This window comes from Orbicella franksi, chromosome 15, assembly GCF_964199315.1.
Source record: "Orbicella franksi chromosome 15, jaOrbFran1.1, whole genome shotgun sequence".
In the NCBI taxonomy this organism is placed as follows: Eukaryota; Metazoa; Cnidaria; class Anthozoa; order Scleractinia; family Merulinidae; genus Orbicella; species Orbicella franksi.
This window is the reverse complement of record NC_138159.1, coordinates 397,701-421,575: the sequence shown is the minus strand read 5'-3', so window position 1 is coordinate 421,575 and position 23,875 is coordinate 397,701. Positions and strand designations below refer to the sequence as shown.

The window sequence follows — 23,875 nt, the reverse complement described above, 5'->3', positions numbered from 1 at the left end:
TTTCAAGTTTTGCAAATTTTGAAGAAAAGAAAAGGAAATCGAACCTTTTGATGTCATTTCCGAAAACAGTTAACCAAATAGGTTCTTTTTGTCAAATAAGAAAAAATTCGTTATTTCGCTTCTGTCGGCCGATTCTCGATATTTTCGGATTTACGCTCTTAATGACTGGGTAGAATATACATCCAGTCACCACGACACAAATGTGCATGTCGCGAATTGAACTTGAATAATAATTGCCTCATTGAGTCGAATTGACCTCCTTCATGCTCTGTAAATAACTAACTGCTGAGAATCCTGCCAGTTGAGATAATTAACAATGTTATTTTTACTTAATATTTATTTCACAACACGGCTCCTTTACTTACTATTTATTTTATAACACAGCCCTGCATGTTCCTAGCTTTAAACAGAACCGGGTATGAATAGGCCGTTATTATATTATGACTACAGCTCCTTGAGCGGGCAAGATAAACCGAGTCCTGCGCTTTGATTGCTAACCGAGCGGACAAGATGGCGCGATTTTCCCCGCTCGGGATTACCCGCTGTGTCCCGAAAGTAAGTAGTGTTCTTTTTCCTTATAATGATTCTTTATTAATCAAGCTTGTTCGGTCAAGATGGCTGGATATTAGCCTCATTCATTCTTCCTTTTTGCGTGTTTATGGACCTGGACTCCGCCTCAGGCCATCATGAAAGAGAAAAGAAAGAAAAAGAAAAGAAAAAACTTGGCCAATATCCGTCTTGACCAAACAAGCTTGGTCAATACCAAATATATTCATATTCTCGGTATTAGACTGCAACAAGCTTGCAATGGACGCTCCTGCGGGGAAATATCATTAAAAAGAGAATCAGCTGCAATCTAGTCCCAGTCCAATACCGAGAAAACTAAAATGGTCATGAGCAAGTTTAATTCCTTTATCTTTATCTTTGTTCAGTCACAGATGCGCAATTTGTGACCTTTATAAGTGATGGACCAAACACTCCAGAGCCGTTCCAAACAAACAGTGCAGTGTCATTCCAAGTTATTCTCGCAACACGCATCATCTGTGTCTCTACCAACCCAGCCTTTCAACTCACGGCCTGTTCCGATCCAGAGCTAATAGAAGTGTTGGTACTCGGCCTCACAGAAGTGCTTTGGTTTAGGAACGAAACGACAATAGACGAGGGAAAAGACGCTCGCACAGTAATTACCAATTGCTCAAACGACTCATTCAGTCATAACATCTCTGGTTTGGATGCTTCTTTTGAGTTCGTCGCTTTTAGGCATCAGTTATTTGAAATCGTTGATACATCAGAGATGATGAACGTTTCCTTTGTAGAGTTATCTTGGAACTTGACAGCTCTAGGACAAGCACCGGGAGCTTTGCTCACCTTCAACATTTTTTTCTTTACTCAAAATAAGACGATTTTCTTCGAAGGTCAAAAGGTTGATGTTTTTAATGGCACCGTCAAGACGTCATACGAGGTAAATATCGGTTTTAGCTAATTACTAATTATTCAACGTGTTCGTGTGGTATACCATGGATTATCCCATGAGAAACTAGTATTTTCTCGGTATACACCCGAGCCGTATGTGTATACGAAGAAAATACGATTAGAAAATTGAGATGTTTTATGGTATGCCCAGAGAATGTGCTGCATAACTATTTTATACCGTGCCATAGAAAATATAGTGAACAACTCAATCAATGCAGCGCAAGATGGAAAAGTTGGGTGAAATATCGTCTGGTATACAACGGCTCTCTTGTAATCGGATTGGCTGTTTTTTCTATGGAATGGAATAAATCGTCATATTCAACTTTAACGATTTATTTTGGAATTTGCATGTCGATGGTCTGACTGGGAAGTATGTGGACTGCAAGTTAGCAAAAATACAAAAGTGAAGGTTTCCATTTGTTAGTTTCGAATAAAACGTTAACGTTGGCGATACATCACTAGTTGAGCATGTTAACTTTGAGGGCGACACGTCAATAACTGACGTTTTCACATTGCCGGCCGGTTGTTATTTCTTTTGTTGTTAGTTATACTCACCCTTCAAACGGTTTTCGGCGATTAAGGAGCCATGACACGGATAGTACAGATGGCATCCGCCTAAAAGATTGGCCTGAATTTTTGAAAAGTCTTTGTATAATTGGTGAACTTTTTATGCTAGAGGCTTTATAATAAAAATCATCATCATCATTATCATCATCGTCATCATCATCATCATCATCATCATCATCGTCATCATCAGTTATGGGGAGCAGGGTTGACGCAGTGGTGAGAGCGCTCGCCTCCCAGAAATGTGGCCAAAGTTCGATTCCGGCCCGGTGCCATATGTGGGTTGAGTTTCCCCTTGCTCCAAGGGTTTTTCTCCGGGTTCTCCGGTTTCCCGCCCCCCCCCCCCCAACAAAAACCAGCTGACGTGGCTTCCTCTCTTTTCATCATCATCGTTATAAATAATCATCGTCGTTGTCGTCATCATCACCATCATCGTAAACAGAAGTAATTTTCCTGTCTTTCAGATTACAGGTTGGGTGTTTTGCGAAACTGGAGTTTGCGACAAAATCAATTCAGAAAGTCGGACTGTTGACCAGTGCCGGAAAGAGCGAGCAAATTACTCACCAGCTGACAAGATTTGTGAGGTGGTTATTGAAATTACGATACGATTTACTGTGGCCTCAGCTAATTCCACTGTAAATTGTATTGCTGACAGCAGGGAAAATTTTGCTCCTCAATGCGCATTTGGTAAACATTACACCGTGGTGTATTCCGAAGCTGTAAGTGTTCATTTTTTTTCTTTCCTCAGATTAATGTTATTAAACCGAATCCAAATTCCTCGCAACAGGGGTCGAGAAACGTTTTTGTTGATAGTCCGACCGCAAGGACAATAGTCTCCGATATATATCTGCTCCGCTTATATTAACATTGTAATCCTGCTAGCAAGAGAATCCCCAAACGTCCGGAAGACCTTCGTTATCTTTTTCTACTTCTTACCTGGGACGAGTTGAAAGTAATTTTACTGAAAGGTGAAGGTCACTCCAAAAAGTTTAGTTTTTTGTCTTCGCCTATGGCAAGTAAACATTCAGCTTTTCCACTCACCGAAGTTTCAGCCTCTGAAGTGCCCGCTATCCTGAAGAAGTTCGCCTCGAAAGACGCGACTTCGGAGGCCACCGTTTTGAACTGTCTTGGCAGCTTGGCCGTGTTTATGTGACGTCATTCCGTCCGACTCGAAGAAAAACCTGCACCTGACTTGGCATCCTTCACAAGGTCAGCAAAATCTATTTTTTTTTCCAAGTGATTATCCATTTCACTATTTTCAATGCTATCATTTCGGAGTCTGGAGCATGTTTGATTCAAAATAATGTGGCTCTACGGCAGCCATAACCCAGAGTGGTAGTTAAAAGGCTCTTCGCAAGCCATTTGGACAAAATCTCTCGGACGGAATGACGTCACGAAAACGCGGCCTGGCTGCTGAGTACTGTTCAAAATGGTGGCAACGATTCGAATTTTGGGCTTCTTTGGAGACGAATTTCATAGGGAAAACCTGCACTTTAGAGGCTGAAACTTCGGCGAGAGAGTAAGGTTTTTATTAGCGTTGACAAAAAAATATACGTTTTTTGGAGTGGCCTTCCCCTTTAATGGTGATAACATTTGCACACGGTTTAAACGCAAGGATGACGACTATTTTCGTAAGACGACACGGTAGTTTTTTTGCTCAACAGTAACGTTTGTAATTAGATTATGATCGACTGGCCCACCCTGTAATAAAACCATCACATATTATATGGCTACAGCTCCGTGAGCGGTCAAGGTGAATCGAATCTGTGCTGTGATTGGCTACCCGAACGGGCAAGATGGTGCTATCTTGTCCGCTCGAGATTACCCGCTGTGTCCCGCAACAAAATAGTATTCTTTCTCCATATAATATATCCTTGTTCTCGTTCTATTTTTGCGTGTTTATGGACCTCGAACCCGTCTCGGTCCATAAACTTGAAGAAAAGAACTTGGCCAATATTCAGCCATCTTGACAGAACAAGCTCAATAGCCGATATGTATTTCTACTTGCAGACTAAAACTGATGGTATTGATACTTGTTTGCCTCGCGAATATCCCAGGATTAATGACTGTCAGGCTCCTGTAGATTCCATCAGTTACAAAGATCGAATCGACAAAGAAAAGACGAAGGACAAGAAAGACAAAAAGGACAAAAAAGACAAAAAGGACAAAAAAGACAAAAAGGACAAAAAAGACAAAAAGGACAAAAAAGACAAAAAGGACAAAAAAGACAAAAAGGACAAGAAAGACGAGAAAGACAAGAAGGACAAGGAAGACGAGAAAGACGAGGAAGACAAGAAAAACAAGAAAGACAAGAAAGACGAGAAAGACAACGAAGACAGGGAAGACAAGAAAGACAAGGAAGACAAGAAAGACAAGAAGGACAAGGAAGACAACGAAGACAAGGAAGACAAGAAAGACAAGGAAGACAAGAAGGACAAGAAGGACAAGAGGGGCAAGGGCAAGGACGACGACGACGACGACGACGACGACGACGACGACGACGACGACGTCAACAACGCGCCGTGCAATTTTTCTGCTTTAATCTTCGCTGTGCCCAAGTTTAAGATCTCAGGGTTTTACGATCCGTGTGAGGGTATTATTTGTTCCAGCAATTCACTCAAGTTGGCGCTTTCATTATTGATGGTGGCTGTTATTAACATGCTTTTCACGATCTACTGAATGGTGGAAATGAAAAGCGCGAACTCTAAAATACTGTACTTTTAGCATTAGACATATGCCGTAACATGTTGAACGAGGCATTTCTGGACATTGCCCAATGTTTACAGCTAGCGGTGTGTCAAGAGTTGTTTCACACCAACGCAAAGGAGAGTTTCAGATACTGTTATAAGAACGTTTCCTATCAAACGTTCCATAAAAATAGCGTTAATGTCACTTAATTGCACTTAACAGGCAATCAAATAAGCCCAATGTAGACTTCATGTAATGGAAAGTCATTGGACGAGGTTAAACAGAATATCGTGATTTGTCAGTGGCGAGCAGATTAATTACTGACTTGCCGAAACCGAAGGCCGAGGCAAATAATTGGTCTGCGAGACACTGACAAATCACGATATTTTGCGATAACCGAGTTCAATAATTGTTTTATTATTCGATCACCAAGTTTGTTTTCAAATTCAAATCATCCTCTGACAGCTCAGGGAAGAGATATGCCATTTTTCACCCGAGAGCGTGGTTTCTATTATGTGTGAGCAGAGCATTATTTGTAGGCAGTTATTTGCAGGTCACGTGGTGGCCTCTCGGCCAATAAAAAGGAAGGAAAAATGCATCGAATGATGAAAAATAATGAGTATTAATAGAACTGAAGGCGGTGTAGCGGCCACGGAACATTTTCCTTGGTGTCAAACTAGCCTGGTTCCCAGGCATTCTCTCCTGTTTCGACGTCCGCTTAAAGCCTGCGGCGAGTCCTGACTCTGCTGAGGCGAAAACACCTAAAAACTAGCGTGTTTTTCTCCTACCGAGTGGCAAAGTTGTCTTGCAGTTATTATTTAAATCATGAAGTAAAACGTAATCTCTCTATACAAGCCCCCCCGGGGGGGGACTCCCATAATAAAAATGGACGGGGTTGCTCGTCGTACCTTTCAGGGGTTAAAAAGCACATCTAGTACCTCTTAGGGTGTTCAGCCTTTAAAGGTCCACAGGGGGGGGGGGGGGGGGCTTTCGCAGTACCTATTAGAGTACTGAGCCCGATGTCATCTAATGAGTTGCTTCAGAATTGGTACTTCTGAAGGGTGAAAAAAATTCAAACCACGCCTACAAAACAGGATCTTGGTACCTCTTACGAGTTCTTTTCAAAATTTCCTACGAGCACCCCCGTCCTTTTATATAGGAGTGCCCCCAGCACCATGTGTATATCGGCCATAGCAGCATAAATAAGTCCAGGCACAGGGGAAAACACAAGATCCAAAATTCTCGTTCTCAGTTATAAACCTGATGGTCTTCGTGAATGAACTTTTGTAGTCCTTAGCCGCATTCCTGGTCCGTGGAATCTAAAAACTGTCTGAGTAGGAGGCTGCAGAAGTAGCTATACATCCTACACTCAGAGGGGTAGCAGACTACTAAGTCCAAGTGTTTGTGCAAACGTGCACTGAAAGTAGTGAAGGTTTTTTAAATTTAGCAAAGTAGACTAACCCTTGCGTTGTTGTAGACGAGGTGCAAAGCCCTGGCCAAACGGATTCGTAAGTAGTGGCAAGTAGCCGCAAGACTGTAGTACACACAAGTCACAATAAACCCATTTCAAGGCAGATATATCCTGATTTCATTGGCTAATTAATAGGTTAATGGACGCCACTCAACTTGCGTTGACTTGGTTTGGGTGGCCAAACGGTGAAAAACGTGCGTCGACTTGCGTGCAAATTTGATCTCGACCAAAGCGAGCGCAAGTCATCGCAAGTCAACGCAAGAGCACGCAAGGCCTGGTCAAACGTAGTCGCAAGTAGACCCAAGTTTTCAACTTCCTCTATTTGCGAGTCTAGTCAACTTTAGCGGTACTCGCCAGGAGTATTGAAAGAATGTACAATTAATGCACGATTACTTTTTAATGGAATATAACTTACAATAAAATGAATTTTAACTCACATAGCAGTGTTTTTAAATATCGGAGAACATTCTAAACCAGAGTACAATCGTTTTCTGAAATTTACAGTATACTTTACACTATGTAAAATACAGCTACTATTTACGGGGCAAAAAAAAGTTGTTTTTAAATCGTGACATGCGACCGTTAAAAGAGACCAGCGCAGTTCTGTTTAGTTCACTTTCCTGATCCATGCTTTAAAAAATGTTGGCAATCAAAGAATCCCTATTAACCCACGATACGGTTTGTCTGAGATAGTCGCTATGGAGACTACGTCTCAGTTGATTGTTATAGAAACCGCTGCGGTGTGTCAGCAGGGGTAGGTGAGTTGATGTTGTATTTCTTAAAGCCTTAGCCCTATATCACACTAATTACGCGTTCGTGCAAAGCAAGGATGACCGCTTGTTTCGGACTGAAATAAGTGTTCGTACAAGAAGAGCTCTTTTAAGCTCAAAAGTGCCGAGTCTATTGTTCGCGGTGAATAACTGAACAATTTCCCAGTTTACCTAAAAGAGGTCGAACCCAGGACCTTACAGAGTGTTTTCACGACGTCACGGCAGCCATGTTGGTGTACCAAACCAATCCTGTGGGAGTGGAACTCTTTTCTTATGTAAACACCTTTTGTTCCAATAAATTTGCACGTGGTTCGCCTTGTGATTGAAAACGCTCTACAATATTGTACCAGAAGTGTAGCAGCTCTGGTAAGCTTGTAATTTTTTTGCTTGTTAGTAGCTGTTATTGTTTTGGCGCTAAGGGCATTGTTTATCTGGTTTGTTCTATTGTCCTCTCAAAGGACATCAAGCCATTCATGGGAAACCTCACAAGAGCTGCTTCCCAACCCTATTATACAACCGTCATGTGGTCTACCACGCACACATCAGAAATTTGCGAGAACATGGATCATAAATTTGCGGATTATATTTGCCGATTTGAGTCACATGCTACAGCCGTGATGAGAAAACAAAATGAATAAATAAAAGTAAATAATATAAAATGGAATAAATAGATCAAATGTATAACACTCCACTGTTAACAATAAATTCAACAAAGCCTTCGCACTGCAAAGACACCAGGAAATATTCTGCCTACAATAAAGTATTGACAAGGAAAATATTCAAGCCAGTTGGCTCACCTTATAGGAGCCCCTTTGGGGCACATTGCTAAGAAACATAGGACAACATATAGCGGTGATGTACCTGACTTCGATCTCTCTAAAACTCTTTAAAAACAGGTAAAAATCGTTCCAGAATAAAGTCTGCATACAACAAAGTTATTGACAAGGAAAATATTCAAGCCAGTTGGATCACCTTGTAGGAGCCCCTTTGAGGCACATTGCTAAGAAACAAAGGACAACAGATAGCAGTGTTGTACCTGCCTTCCATCTCTCTAAAACTCTTAAACAGGTAAAAACCGTTCCAGAACAATGTCTGCTTACAATATGGTATTGACAAGGAAAATATTCAAGCCAGTTAGTTTACCTTGTAGGAGCCCCTTTGGGGCACATTGCTAAGAAACAAAGGACAACAGATAGCAGTGATTTACCTGACTTCCATCTCCCTAACACTGCCAAACATGCAGCAATCTTTCCAGAAGAAGGTAAAAAAGAACAGAGACTAACTAAAAGCTGGACATGATAAAAATGAATAGTTTGACCGTAAAATATTCCTCTTAACACGAAAAGCATCCACATTGTTTTTTCACAGACGTTCGTTCCTCAGAATGCTGTTCTTTAGCGAAGTTGATGAAAACCTACGGAAAGAATACATTGTAAGGACTTGTGCCACCTTTGTTAACCATGATTTGAAACAGCTAAATCAACGTTCCTAAACACGGTAAAATTAGGCATCTGAAGAAAAAAATAGTATATGTATGTCTCTACGTGTAGTATAACTTTAACAAATTTACGTTTTGATAAGCGTTTTTTAAAACAGGAAATGGTAAAATGACACTACGGCTACCTAAATAGCGCTCAGGTTAGCCTAAATATCACTAACTCGACAGTGCTTAGCTCTCAATAATTGTAAGGGTTTTTACCTTACAGACAGCCACAGCCCACGTTTACTCTTACGCGTAGTCCCAATTTGTCTTGTCGTGTCTTAAACCCTTAACTCAGCACTACCTGGAGTTTTTATTGCGAAAGAAATTTCTCAGTATTACTCACCTGCTCAAGTGTGGTTTGACTGACACTGTAGTCCACAATATTCAGAGCGGCTCTGTTTCTCTCCAGCTGACCAAAGATGTAAGACCAACTCAAACCTTCGGTTTCCACCTGGAAGTGCAGAACGCCCTGAAATGGCCAAAAAAGAGGTTAAACACCACCACCACATGGCAAGCAAGCTACACACGACTTTACACTATATGAAATAGTTTACACCTTATCTGCTAAGTTCAACATGTAATCTATTCTCGCTGCATTGTGTAAAATTCAACTTGGCAGAGGTTGGTTTTAATCAACGGGAATTTTTAAGGACGATCAGGCTCTTGATTCTCCTTACCTGCCTACTTGAATTTGGTACAAAACAAAGAGCGAAGAGAAGTCAGTACTTCACCACTGCTCCATAATTAAAGTTTTTCAAAGTGTTATGTTAGTAAGGATGCGCATCAATTCCAGGCCACGTAACAACAAAAGTGCAAAAGTGATTCTTTAACAACAATAACGATGCTCAAGTTGACACATTCTTAACCCGTCCAAACTTACATTGTGACTTTCCAGAAGCCTCGCTCCTGGGAAAGTTTGAGAGATAAAGTTCTGCGCATTTGTCACAGCTTGTATGAGCCCGCTGTCATATATAATCGGCTGCACTTGGCCGGGTGGAACCTGGAATTGAGTAGGATATGCCGGGTAGGTAGAGATGGGGACAGTAGGTTGAACATCGCGGCTGCTGATTACTCCAGGTGGACCATTAGGAGTACCTGTACAAGACAAAAATAATCTGGTTTCTACACGCAGTTGTTAAAACTATCATCCTCCATAGAGAAAGGTCTGGATAATATTAACTAAGAAATAACAAAAACGAGAACGGACAAAAATAGACCATCTCCGAGTTACCTTGTGCCTCTGTTTGAAAACCTTACTTTTAAAGCCTTACGAAAATTAGTTTGATTTGCATGAAAATTAACCTAGAGGCGGAACACATTTTTATATGAATGGTTTCGCCCGAAGACTCGTCTTGACACAGAGGTAAAAGGCAACTTGGAAATGGCCTATTGAACCGACAAGTGCCCAAGCATAGCCTCACCTTCAGGAGGCGACTTCTCTGGTTCATTGACTTCCGGCAATTCAGCGGTAGCCACTGGATTGGTGAAAACCATTGCTGGAGGAGGCCCAGACGCGGCGATGGGTGGAGCAGGATGGAGGCCGTTGGCTACCTGCGGGGGCTGGGACGGAATGGAGCCAGCAACTTTGATCATCAAAGTGTAACCAGTTCCAAATCTGCAGCGACAAAATTATGCCTGTCAGGGACTCATTGAGAGAGAAAAATCTCTCACTTACTCTGCTGATTACTTTGATTTTAATGATAAGATGGTCAAGAGAAAACAGTTCAACGCCCCATGTTACTACATAAATTAAAATTTTCAAGATGGTCAGGAGAAAACACTTCATGACACTAGCTAGCATATAACCTAAAATTTACAGTGTCATTGTTGAGGAAACTTGGCCTAGACAGTGCTAATCTGTAACTCTTAAAACTCACTGTCCTGTTAATTAGAACGGGCGTTTAGTTTTCTTAAAAAAACATTCCAGCTTCATACAGACCGTGTTTGCTCCATAGAAAATAACAACATACCTGCTCTTGAGATGTTGAGTGGATCCTAAACATTTAAACTGCCCATTCACCATGATCGCCAGTCTTGTACACAGAGCCTCGCACTCTTCCATGCTGGAACCAGGTAATGACAGGGTTTAATTTCTCATTATAATTGGCACCAGACAAAGTAATGAACTGGGTGTTTGCCAGTAGAAGATTTAACTGAACTTCACGTATAACAAAGAACAAAGTTTTTCTCAGTTACCTGTGCGAAGTCAGCACAATGGATCGGCCTCCTTTCATGACAGTCATCAAGGAATCCCACAGAAAACGGCGAGCAACTGGATCCATACCAGTGGTGGGTTCGTCCTTCAGTGACAAAAAAAAATTTACAAGCACGAAGTGACCACGAGGGAAACCACTGTGACCCATAGAGGATATAACTGGGGGACGTCTCCACGCCGTCAAACAACGTAAGACAGTTTGAGTGCCAAGCCTGTTGTTTCTCAGTGCCAAAAAATTGTCTGCGTTTGCAGGTACATTACCAAGACAATCTGCCCACTTTGCACACCCGGGTAAAAAAAGCTTTTATCCTGAGGGGAGATGGGCCAGGATGTTTCGATCTCTATATATGTGGACAGCGTGAGTGATAAACTCTGGGTGTGGATGTCCAGGTTTGCTATGACAATGCTTCATACAAAAAATATATTCAAATAATCTTAATGGTAAACAGTTTCACTCACCAAAAATACAATTGGAGGGTTACCAACCAACGCAATGGCAGTGCTGAGTTTTCGTTTGTTTCCACCGCTGCGAATTAAAAACAGTACAATGCATATTGTAGAGATAACATACACTGTTAATGAAGATCTTCATACAGCTACAATCTGCATACAACACGACACGAATTTGTAATCCTATGATTTCGGTATTGATTTTCCAGTATTCCCCCATCATCGAAAGTCATTTATTGAACCGAAAAGCTACAAAAATGTGGCATTGATTCCCTATACAAAATGAACGTGATTTCAATGTGGCTTACTGGTTTAACAATCACAGAACACAGCCAGAACTATCGTACAGTGGCTGTCTAATAGTTGTTCACAGTTAGCTTTCTTATTTGCATTACAATGCTATCCAACGTGGATGCGAGGTAATTTCGCCAGGCAGAACCTACAAAATTGTCCGTAATTACCTCACATACATGTAAGCTTACGTGTTAGATTATATTACAATGTAAATGAGGAAAGTTAACCGTAAAAAGGGCTATCAGTAACTTTTCTCACCTGTAGTCTCCACACAGTTTATCTGCCCAGTTGGTCAAATTTAAGTGCTTTATAGTAGCAGAAACCAAGTTTTCTATCTTATTTGATGGCACACCCCGAAGACGAGCGTACATTGTGAGCATTTCACGGCCAGTTAGACGTTCAATGAGGGCATCAAACTGAGGATGAAAATTGAGATGGTGGAAAACCTCATGTATTTAACTACAGTCAACCTAAATAAGTTAAAGGATACCAAACTTAACAGTTGGTTGGTTAACAGTAACCTTGTGTCTAAAGAGCTCAGTCACGGTATTTTGAGTTATTTTGGCGCGTACAAAATTACCTTTAAATTGAAGGAAAACTGAAAATAGTAGTTAGCTAAGATAGAAAAACACTAAGAGATAACAATAGACCATAATGGAACAACGATGGTGAAGGATGGAGAAGATTAACACGGATTACAAACAACGAACTTGAAAACTTTGGGCTAAACTTTTAAGATGCGCAAACCGTGACTTAGCTCCTTTGAACGTCAGTATAGAGACAATATGGAGCATCTAATATGATAGAATACACATGCGTCCACATGGAAATGCACTTTAATTACGTGATATGACCTGGGTTTTTATGAAGGCAAGTTATTAGACCTTTTTGGAATTGCTCTCACACCAGATTTTGTAATCATAACTTTAAGAAAGTGAAGTATCAGACCTTACACAGACCGGGTGGTAACAAGCGTTTGGTTATTTACGGGTGTAGCCTTAAGTAAAAATCGAGTAAATAAGAGCAACTGACCTGAGGGCAATAACCAATCCTCTGCTGGACCTGAAATTAGACACGAGTTGTATTGGTGAACAAAGTAACTGCTCTGCCTTGTGTAACTGTTATCATCAAAACTGGATCATTGGATAATGCAATTCCAGAGTTTTCATTGGCTTAGCCATCATGGGTTATGAGCCATTATACCATGCTCTACAGATATGATAAGCGTATTAAAGCGTACGCGTGCTTTTGGGGGGCGTTTTTACTTTTAGTTTAGTTTAGTTTGCTATATTTTGAGGGCGCGCTTGTTGAATATGAGATGATTATAGCTAACTCATATCCAAAGTGAACTCATTGTTAAATAAACCTTAAGAGCACTGCATGTCGTTCTAGCTAGCTAACAAACCTCTCTTAAGTTTGTCTGAATGTTGAATCCATCCAGGAAGGCAGTCCCTTCAGTGATGCTCAGATCTCCTGTCAACATGCTGAATGTTGTGGTCTTACCAGCACCTAGAAACACAACAAATGAATCACTAACCTATTTCAGAGCCAAGCCCAAAACAACGAGCAATTCTCCATTAACTCGTGTTTAGATAGTTCAATATCCACTCTAACAGGACAGGAAAGAGTACGCCACAAAAGCGAAAATATCAACATTTGATTTCACATTCCTCTTACCATTTATTCCGAGCAAACCGAAACATTCACCACGAGGAATTCCCAAGCACAGATGATCAACAGCAGTGACTCTTGTACCGCCATATACCTGAACACAAAATAACCAGGTTTAACCCTACTGTTCACACTAGCAGTCGAGCCTCGGTTGTTCAAAGGGTGGTTACCGCTATCCAATGGATAAATCGCTCTCCAGAGTGGATAGCGTAGTTTGCTCGATTTATCCAGCGGAGACCGTTTTTTGTCCTTTGAACAACTGAGCCCAGCTCCAACCTTCGCTGCATGTTTGCAACACTTGCTTTCTCACCTTAGTCAGGTCTTTGAGCACAACAGACTGGGCCCCAATCGCATCAGATGACATGTTTTGAATACGCGCTCGCTCGTTGTAGACATCTTCATCCTGTGAAACAATAATTTATAATTGCAGTTTAAACCCCGTGCTAAATAAGTATACCATGGACAAAATACCTTCTGTGACACTTACATGTGCACTAGGCCATTTTACAATTGTGTTCTTAGTTACCTGGCCTATGAATTCGAGCGAGGCTGGAGGAAACCTTGCTTTGATACAGACCTCTTTGCTTTTCTCATCTAAATGCCAATTAGTAAGCATAAGAACAACTTGATTTACACAACAAAAGCACTGGGGTCTTCATAAAAACAAGATCACCTCCAGCCTCGCTGCCATTCAAAGGCCAAGTCACTGAACTGTAAAATGGTTTATTGTTGACTTCAAATTAAATAATTCTCATATGTTGAATTTTAAAACGTCAACTCAGGGGCCCTACCTCATTGCCTTGTCGTTGTGATCCAGCCGCCCTGCTAGATGTTCTCGTTCTGGCACCGATAAAGAAACGCACCTGAAAAAAGGTAATAGTATAAATATCCAAACGGTAACTTTGGTACAACACCAGTAGTGCGATAACCATACACTAGATCAAAGCAGAAACCAAACAGCACTACAGCAGAAGGTCAGCTAAGTACGATTTATGTTATTTTTACAGATTATTTTCTATATCATAGCTCTTGTCCCACCTCAATTAGCAAAACCAAAATGAACAGCACGACCGCTTCCACAAATAAATACAGAGCCATTTGACCAATCCCTGGACGCTCCCATGACAAGCCATTGTCTGTATATACTACCCCTTGTACTGTACATGCTCGTGCGGCACTGGTGAAAAGAAAGAAGAAACACTACTCAGTATTAAAGCGACACGTCCCAAGTTTAACTACGGACAGATGCTTCCTTCTGTCGCAAAATATCTACATGTAGGTTTAGTAAGCTATACCACAATGACGAAAGTTTGTTTAAGACATCTCGAACCAGTGTCCTGATGTCCGTGTACTTACTCAGGAGATTCGTTACACACTTTACGGAATCCGTAGTTTTGGTTGAGGTCCACAAAGCTGTATGCAAGCCTGTAAAGACAACATTCAATAATTACTGTGAACTCTAACTACACACTCTTCAGACACTTGTAACAGGAGTGGAATATCTGCAAAGTCTATTGTTTTTCTATCCTGGAACGTTTTGCCAGAGGAAACATTGAAAAAAGAATGGTCATTCTCAAAATAGAGGTTAGGTACAAGACACCAAACAGGAGACCTTGCTCACTTTTCCTCAATGTTCGGTACCAGTTTTTGCCCTGCACGTTTTTCCTTGCAATTTGCTGCTTTACTTTGTTTGCTTTTTGCTCGATAATCCAGTATAGTAGAAAAATGAGAATGTCCTGCTTGTCAAATCAGTCTTTCAAAAGGAGACTATTGAAGAACTGACGAACAGTTGCCCCTGTGATCATGACATATGTGATTCACTAATGACACATTTTTCATAACTAGACTGTAAATATTTTTGTTTGGTTTTTCATGCTTGGTCAGTTAATAATGCAGAGCACCTCTAGTATAAAGCAGTCAATCAAAGCAATGCTAGTCGCTGAAATAAAATACACACGCACACGGGCAAAAACAAAAAAACCATTTAGAATCAAAAGCCGGAGCCCAGAATACTTACGTGTAGGTCGGGATCAACATGAACACGTAATGCATAATCTTCGCCTCCTCCTCGAGTTCTAACGATGGTAATTGCAAGACAAACACTGTGATCAACATCGCCTGAAAGGTAACAGATATGGACAATCATAACAAGTAAAACAAACATGTTCATTGGAATTAAAATAATAAGGTTAAACGTCATGACTGGCCCTTCTGAAATCTTAGATGTCCGTTGACCACAACATCGTTTCCTTTGAACTGTTAAAATGTCTAAGAACGGCCGAATGGTTTTAGATGACAACATATAACAATTTTTCTGGCACACTGTCTTTTTAGTAATATATGCGAAACCACATAATACTGTAAATGTTTTCCAAATAAAATGCAAATGAGGCTTTTCCTAATAACGATAATGCTTTATAACACTGTTTGCATGATTAGCCCTTGTTCTTTTCATTGGGTTTCACTCACTTACCAGACTGAGAATGGAGAGTACAAACACAGTCAGAGCATACCCAACCAGAGGAGAGGTGAATATAAATGACAGGCAGTAAACAAACGGCAACACGCACAAACCAAACAGAATCTGCAGGAGAACAAATGGTACATTTAGCGAAAGTGTTCAAGGTCAATAAAATGCTGAATAACTAAGTACAACCTGAGTAGCTCCTTTCCCCCCTTCGATTTAGGGCCCAAGGGCGAAGCACTCGACAGCAAAACGAAATCGAAAAAAAAGTTCGAAATCGAGATCGTTGTCAAGTCGTTAGCACGTTTTAAAAGGAAGATGAAAAGTTTTAAACTTTATTTGCAATTTTCTACCTATCAAATCCCAAGTAACTGACAATGCAAGCCTGCATGAGAAGGTGACTTTGGTCGACTTACCAGCATTAAAAAGACAATGCCTAGTTCATCCTTGTAAGAATCCACTTGAAATGCCGCAAACAAAATAAGGATACCCAGAGCAGGAACTAAATAGTTGAGGAGATCCCAGGTGTAAGTGGCAAACCAGTAACTAAATACATCCACTCCACTGACAAACTGAAGGTGCTTTGCCTGAAATAACAACATCAATTACCTAGATTTAATTTCTAGTTCAGAACGTCAGTTATCATTACTTTTAAGTTATTATTATTAATAATGATAACTTTTCAAGTTATTATTACCTTTTATTATATGGCTTTGGCTTGTGGCCGATATAACGCGCGCTCTGATTGGCTAAGAGCGAGATCTGAGCGGTCATTATGCAGCTGTAATGCCCACGGGCCGATTACGGATTATACAAATTAGGAAGAGCCCGGCTCGGAAAATTCAAGCGCATTGAAACGATGAAAGTCGATTAAAAACAGTAAGAGAAGTAAATTTAATTCCGAGTAGCTAAAAGTTTAGGGATTTTTCCTTAATAAAATTTATATGGAAGTCATTTTTGACTTACCGGTAACCTTGGCGAGCACTAGTGAAAAACAATCAAAGTTTGTCGAGTGTTGAGTAAAGCTAAAATCGCTACGTGAAAAACGCCATCGGCAGATGTGTCACGTATCCTGAGCAGAAAACCACGAAGAAACTTATAAGTTATCATCTTAGTCACAATAATTACCGAAATATTGAACTCCGTTTCAGTTCTCATCAAATAGATTCCCTCGCTTCAACACAAGCAAGTGAAAATCAGCTTCCAGGATCATCAGGTGTAAACAATCGGGCGGTTTCTGTCGGTAGCAGTGTTTCTGATACCTGCAGGAAGTTTTACACGCTCACAAGGCTTGAAAAGTTCATTCATAAGTCCCAGAATGAAGAAGGCCAAGATATGTTGTCGAAAGCGAATGCGAAGATCGAGTTATTCTGAGCAGTGCATTCTGAAACATTAGTATTTTCTTTCACCGAAAGACCGTTGGTTTGGACCATTTTGAAGCACTTTCTGTCTTTTCTATGTGCGTTGACGTTTCGCCACAAAAGTTGGAAAAACTCCCTCATCAAGTTATGGCTCTACGATACTAAAATACCTTTTTGAGGCCGGGACAATCATTTTTCCCGTAAAGAATTACAGTAGTGAAGTTCACTGACTGTGTAGTTTTGCCCTGGGTTTGAGACGATGAATGAATCAGTAAACGCGCGCATCGCCGGATGTAAATTGACGACTTCGCTCGAATAATTTTTTTTTTCTTTAATTCGTGAACCATATAATAAACAACTTAATAACCTCGACCGTTCGGTCGCTACGGGAAAATCTCAAACCTCGGCCTACCGTATTGACCGAGCGATAGCGAGGTCAATACGGCAAGACCTCAGTTTGAGATTTTCCCTTAACGACCTCACTCTCGGTTATTAAGTAGTTATTAAGGTATTATTTAACTTTTTCAGATGAAGATAGGAGAGCTTACATTTCAGCATTTTTATTCTGCCATTTTTAACAGGTAGCTGTAATTGTATTTTTTCTCGTTTTTATATATAACTTTTTATAGTTTTTTTCTTACCGCTTTTTACCCATTTTTTTCTATCGCAGGGCCGTTCTGAAAATCAGTTCTGTGATGAACGCATCTTGCTTAAATATTACTTGTATCATCAATATTATTTATCAGCTTGGTGACTAAAAAAATGTTGTAAAAATTAATAATCACGCTCACTGCATAAACGATTAACAGTAATTATTTAGCATATTTAATTACCTTTGACACTCTTTCCTGCACAATGAATGTAACAAAACTGGCAGCCATGTAAGCCATCCCCAGTGCAAGAAATATGGCCAGCAAAAGAGCGGAGAAGTCACCTGTCACGTTATCGGCCTGAAAAACAACCATCGGTACTTTTATATATTACTGCTTGTATGTGTAAAACAGAACTAAGAAATCTTCAGAGTCTGTTTGGATTAAGAGAACCAGCCGTTTGCCTAGTACACTCTTATTTGTCACTACATAACACACTAAATAATATTGCAAGTTTTATTAAGGATTATTTTAAGCGTGGTTTCAATAGAGTGTCGTAAAACCAAAGCCAAAACAATCAGTCTGACCAATCACACAGGACACAGACAATCCAGTGAACCAATCAAAGGTTGAAGCAAATACCTGTAGCTGACGCGAAGCGCGGGAAAACGTGTGTGAGCCAGTCACAATTGGTTTTGGTTTTACTTCTGATTAGTTGAGAAAGTGACGCGAGTTTTATAAGCCAATCGCTTAACGTAGTAACGTAGTTATAAAAATCCAAAGCAGGTATCGACACTTAAGTGAAACCCGCTCTTCGTTGTGCTTTGTAGTATCACCTAAATGTCAAACCTTATTAACTGACCTTGTTTGAGACACTGTTTGGAAGAGGATGGTTTGTAACCTCAATACCGTAAGATGAATCGCCCATTTGATCTGTCAGCAGAATGTTAGACATTGCACTCAGGGCCTCTGCTATAGTGTGAAACGCCTGTGAAGACAATGAATATAAACCATTATAACTGAAAGGCGTACTTCCTGGAAATATCACACTTTTAGTACGTTACGTAGGGACAATGGAGTGCTAATGTCTACACCACAATGAATGTACATCATGATTCTGGCAATTAATGATTGAAGTCTTCCTGAGGCACACCTCTTTTAAAGAGCATCTAATCTGATAAATAAACTAATACATACATACTTTATTTATTCTAGAAGCATACTAGATTTACAATTAAAAACTAAAAACAAGGGAAAAAGAAAGATGCCCCTAGAAAAGGAAGTTAAGAGGTTATCCCTTTGTGAAAACTCCCTCTAAAAAAGTGCAGCTAATAGTAGTAGACTCCGTTTTTATCAATAAGCTTGAAAGCAAATGAACTTGAAGGTTTTCGAGTCAGCCTTCACCTTTGCCATGTCTATTTGCAAAACAGGAGGAAGATCTAAAGGAAGAATTTACAGATTAACTTCTGTCCAATTCAAGCTTGTCTTATATAGCATCTCTGCTTGTTATTTTTACAGTCATATTTACCTCGTTACTGTACCAAACTGTGTTCTCTGTGGTCTCCTGGGTCTTGTTAGCTAGTCCAGTGTTGTTCGACATGTTTGAGGGTTTAGCCATTGGCATGGAGGTCGTGGGAGCAAGCGAGAAACCAGCAACGTACACATTGAAGTAATTGGAGGCATTACTCTTTTCCAACACGTACTGAGAGAAGTAAGTATTGAGGTCTGTCAGATCTGTGCCCGGACAACCCACTGCTGAACATTTCTCATCGTCGATTTTTTCATCAGGACTAAAAGAAAAATCAACGAAAATGAAAATCTGTTCCGAGGCTCTGTCCATGTAGTAAGCTGAAAGAATGTCATGTTAGTCTGCGAAATATTCCTGGAAAGTTTCAAGGTATAGCTAGCTACAGTAAAAATGGTCGACCAACATTAGCAGAACGGCTAACCAGGCTACATGTAAGATCTACTGCGCCATGCATAAAAGTATTGGATGAGTAAAGGCGGCGTGGCCAAGTGCTTTAGGGCGCTGGATTTGAAATCTGGAGGTCCGTGGTAGAAATCCTCTACCTTGCCGCTATCTGGATTTGTTCTCGTTAGTCCCGAGTTCAACTTCTCCACCGCGTCGTGTAAATAGCCAACTAGTCAGCCCTCTTCCAGTTGGGATTCTTAAAAGTTTATGTTCTATTTGCAATATTTGTTTAAATACTTACAGCGTCCCCAGTTAGCACAACAGTATTAGATACACTTGACACTAACTAAAGTTTTTTTTGTTGTTGTTATTAATTGGTGAAGTGTTATCCCAGCCTGCACTGAGAGCTAAACTGCTACCAAAAACGAATTGCTAAGCTCGTCGATATTTACTTAATTAAATATTCATTTAACTTCATTAGGTACATGCACTTTACATTAAGTACGTACACTTTACATTAGGTACACACACTTTACTTAGGTACATACAGTCTAGCTTGGATGCATTTGGGACAGTCATTGTAACCAAAGTTGTAATCTGTACAGTTGTCCGGTGACAGATCCTCGCTGATAAACTGAGAGATGAAAATTTTAAACGTCTAATGAGATCAATATGTCTACCATTTTGAACCAGAACATGACAAAAGTAACCAATTCAACTAATGGTGATTTTCCACATTTGTTCCAAAATAGATTCATAATTACTGCAATACCTGCACCTATCAAACATTGCAAAAACCAATTCTCCAACACTGAAATCATGGTAGTAAGAGTTGTTTTTGTCGTTGTTGCCTCAGACATGCTCAGGTACAGTCTAGCAAAATACTGGTCAAAGTACTCGGTTGGAACTGGTTTTTCCAACAACTAAAACGATCAACATTATTTTTCTAACATTTTTCAAACAAACACTATTGCACTTTCAAATTTTCGTGTTGTAAATGTCGATCCTTAGTTTTGTACAATCTAGACTATATGCGGCTTATCTGTCGTTCTTAGGGACAAATATTGCAAGTTTTTGTTGACTTTATTGGCTTTCTGCTTAAACAAATGACTCACCATTTGCCTGCACTTGGCATTGAGCACAAAATACTCATAATTACAGCAGGATACGCTACTGTCATCAACCGTGGTGTAATTTTTGTTTCTAACAAAAATTCCATTGTTCCTGTTGTAATCTCGGATTTTGTAAACGTTAGATGTGATGTCATCCACATTAACTTTTACGCCCTCAAGATATGTGTTGGCTTTCTGAAAAAAAGAAAGAAATACAGGGTTTCTGAGTTTGCCTAATTTCTCCTGTCAAAACAAGTGTGTGTATCAGAACGCATACTGTTTGCTGCAGTTTTGTCTACTACCCAGTCACTAACAGTCAAAAAAAGTTCATCGTTTTCATCGAAAACGCATACATTTGAAAACGGCACTTTCTCGTAGAGTATCGGCATTTGAGAGCATTTTAGTGTGGACAAAGAAAACGCTGCGATAACAGTAGTTTAGTAATGTCCTCTAGGCACAAAAGCACATGCATCATCGAAAACAATTTCGAAAACACACTAGAGTGGATGATGCATTAACTGGTTGCTAATACAGCCCTAAAAAAGGTGATGTTGTGCTGAATTAAAAAGGTAGAAATAACTCATCTGTATTCCAATTCGTGATTTTGATTAATTCTCACTTGAAGCATACCTTAATCGGAACGTAACATTGAAATTCAGTGTGATTTTGTTTTCCCAAACTACATGTACATGCCGTGAACACGTTCATTCGGGCACTTGCTTTCCTGTGACTAAGGCTATATGCTTTAGCATGTATCGTAATACCAAATTATGATATTTGTTGGTTCAACCAGTAAAATAGATGGGTCGTTACCTTGAAGGTTGTTGACTTTTCAGCAGAACTCAAGTTTCTGTAATCTGCAAAGAATGCTTTAGTGTAGATGTCATCCACGCTCAAGTTGGACAGCTTCAGGACACGTGGGGGGTCATTGTCTCTGGTGGGAATGGATGTGATCAGCAACAAACCAAAGAGAACCATTACAAGAGGAAGAACAAGCTGTGTGACGATTGCTTTCTTGTCGCGTTTGGAGTTCAAAAACCTCTTTATGAACATTGCTTTGTATTGGTGCCACTTCAATTTCATGCCTGTTTCCAGTCCTAACGACACAAACATTCAAATTACTCAAAATATTATTCTATTATCCCACTGTCTGTCCATCCGTCTGTCGGCCTGTCTGCACATCCGTCTGTCTCTCTGGCCATCTGTCTGCAGCTGCCTATCTGTCCATCCGTTTGTCTGTCTGTCTGTCTGTCTGTCAGTCTGTCTGTCCATCCATTGGTCTGTCCAGCCGTCTGTCTGTCTATCTGTCGGTCTGCTTGCCTGTCTATCTGTCTGTCGGTCCGTCCATCTGTTGGTCTTCCCATCCATCTGTCCATCTGTCTGTCTGTTGCCTGTCTGTCTGTCTGTCTGTCTGTCTGTCGGCCTGTCTGTCTGTCTGTCTGTCCATCCGTCTGTCTGTCTGCCTGTCTTTCCACCTGTCTGTTTGTCTGCCCGTCTCTCTGTCTGCCTGTCTGTCCATCCGTCTGTCTGTCTGTCCATCCGTCTGACTGTCTACCGGTCTGTCTGCCTGCCTGTCTGTCTGTCTGCCTGCCCTCCTGGTTGTCTGTCTACCCGACTCTCTGTCTAGCTAACTGTATATTCCAGTTGTGTATTCCTATATCAATCATTTCGTTGCTTTGTCCATCTCTCCCTTCGCTAATCTGTTAATTCAGTTTCTAGTATGTGCATGACAACTAGCATACTGCTTACCTCCACTCTGCATGTCTTCAGCCCCAGGTACATCAACAATCTGCTCAGTCTCATAACTAGCAACTTCATGATCCTTGGCTCTGAAAAATCAAAACCTTGAGTTACATTCACAATCCAGATGGTGCTTCTTCACAGATTATAGCTCCTGTGCATGGACATAGGTTGAAATCAGGCTAGGCCATTATTTTTAGGTTTCCATTGATGAAAATGTGTCATATATATGGGTTTTGACATTTCGAAGTAATACTCATAATAGTATCTCTTTAATAGATCCAATTAGCTCAAAGGGAAACATAAAGTTGATTTGCCACGTTCATTGAATTGTGGCACAATACGTTACTAGTGCTGGCAAAAAAAAGCAAATATAGACCAGGCACAAAATTGAAAGAGTGTAAGTGTGTTAAGTGGGTAATGCTGTGTTAAACGTACAAGTCATCCACAGTTTTCTCGGCTCCTTCTCCAACCTTCATGAACACTTCCTCTAGAGTTGTGACAGATACTCCAAAACTAGTGATACCATATTCATCCATCTTATCTACAGTTTGAATAAAGAAAAAACAAATCAAAATTGTACTAATCAATCAATTAACAAACTAATGACATTACTTGCTTACTCACTTTAGTGACAATTTTCATTACAGCAAAAACCTATTATACAATACGACAGCCGTTTGCAGGTGCCTAGGAAGTTTTTTCTCATAGCTTCAGTCTGGCTAACACCTTCCCAGACCTTCTAAGTTAAGTTACATGCTGCTGACTATTCACTGAAGAAAAACTAGTGTTTGTTTTGGTTTTGTAGAGAATTCTACAAGGATTCGACAAGTTTACATCTTCTACAACTATAACTGAAGTCTTTCTAATCCTCAAAAATGGTTTATGGACACGCACATACAGTAAGTAAAGAATTTGTAATAATGGTTTATGGACAATATACAAGTACATGAAAACAAACAAATCTGATCGGTGAATGCAAAGCTCTAATACGATTGAATACATGCACATAATATTACAAAGTAACTAAATTTGTATGTTTTGTATCTTGCAGGGTCCGTAACGCCACAAACCCAACAAAACAGGTAAACTGATTATTGAAGGTTTTTTAACTTGCAGAGTCACAAGTGAAGTCATTTTTTATTCCACTTATAAATGAACAACTAGTGTATGATCGTTTAAATGATAGCTAATTTAGCGGATAAAGTCGTTTGTACTTGTTCAACCTTAAAGGAAACAACTTTTCCTTCGTCAAGTCTAAACTTAGCACTCTTGGAAATATTTACTAATGGAAGGAAACGTTAATAATGAGATGTTTCCTTAGGAATTGCAGATGTAGATCCTTCAACTGGCCAAAATAACGCCTTCAGTCAACGATGTGCTACAATCACCTCTGTTTAATGGCCACCTATCTATATATAATGAGCAGGGTTGAATTTCATTCCACCTCACAGCGACCTCTTTAATCATTTATGTCAAACCTCCGGACGAAAGCCACCTCTTTCAAGTGGCCTCTTAGCTCTCTTCTTCAGGGAGACAGTGTAGAGAGGTCGACTTATTTTCCAGTTACTCATTCTACCTGCTGTTCTTTGAACTTACTCTCTATTTCTTGGAAAA

General features: G+C 40.2%; 1 protein-coding gene across 1 annotated transcript in view; it reads right to left on the bottom strand.

The window, feature by feature from the left end:
• Window positions 1-5,712: 5,712 nt before the first annotated feature.
• Window positions 5,713-23,875, bottom strand: part of LOC145470857 (phospholipid-transporting ATPase ABCA3-like) — a 35,835-nt gene continuing 17,672 nt past the window's right edge. Inside the window, exons 19-45 of the mRNA XM_081454734.1 lie at window positions 23,858-23,875; window positions 22,697-22,802; window positions 22,268-22,347; window positions 21,332-21,615; window positions 20,522-20,713; window positions 19,955-20,040; window positions 19,023-19,284; window positions 18,357-18,482; window positions 17,738-17,854; window positions 15,960-16,130; window positions 15,553-15,663; window positions 15,097-15,197; window positions 14,436-14,504; window positions 14,118-14,256; window positions 13,871-13,942; window positions 13,390-13,482; window positions 13,086-13,173; window positions 12,814-12,917; window positions 12,441-12,470; window positions 11,667-11,824; window positions 11,124-11,190; window positions 10,646-10,749; window positions 10,420-10,512; window positions 9,871-10,064; window positions 9,330-9,544; window positions 8,793-8,918; window positions 5,713-8,380 (exon numbers count right to left, since the gene is read on the bottom strand). The exon at window positions 23,858-23,875 is cut by the window's right edge and continues 167 nt beyond it. Coding sequence (XP_081310860.1) covers window positions 8,300-8,380; window positions 8,793-8,918; window positions 9,330-9,544; window positions 9,871-10,064; window positions 10,420-10,512; window positions 10,646-10,749; window positions 11,124-11,190; window positions 11,667-11,824; window positions 12,441-12,470; window positions 12,814-12,917; window positions 13,086-13,173; window positions 13,390-13,482; window positions 13,871-13,942; window positions 14,118-14,256; window positions 14,436-14,504; window positions 15,097-15,197; window positions 15,553-15,663; window positions 15,960-16,130; window positions 17,738-17,854; window positions 18,357-18,482; window positions 19,023-19,284; window positions 19,955-20,040; window positions 20,522-20,713; window positions 21,332-21,615; window positions 22,268-22,347; window positions 22,697-22,802; window positions 23,858-23,875 — 3,287 coding nt within the window. The 3' untranslated portion in view covers window positions 5,713-8,299. The remainder of the gene's footprint in view (window positions 8,381-8,792; window positions 8,919-9,329; window positions 9,545-9,870; window positions 10,065-10,419; window positions 10,513-10,645; window positions 10,750-11,123; window positions 11,191-11,666; window positions 11,825-12,440; window positions 12,471-12,813; window positions 12,918-13,085; window positions 13,174-13,389; window positions 13,483-13,870; window positions 13,943-14,117; window positions 14,257-14,435; window positions 14,505-15,096; window positions 15,198-15,552; window positions 15,664-15,959; window positions 16,131-17,737; window positions 17,855-18,356; window positions 18,483-19,022; window positions 19,285-19,954; window positions 20,041-20,521; window positions 20,714-21,331; window positions 21,616-22,267; window positions 22,348-22,696; window positions 22,803-23,857) is intronic.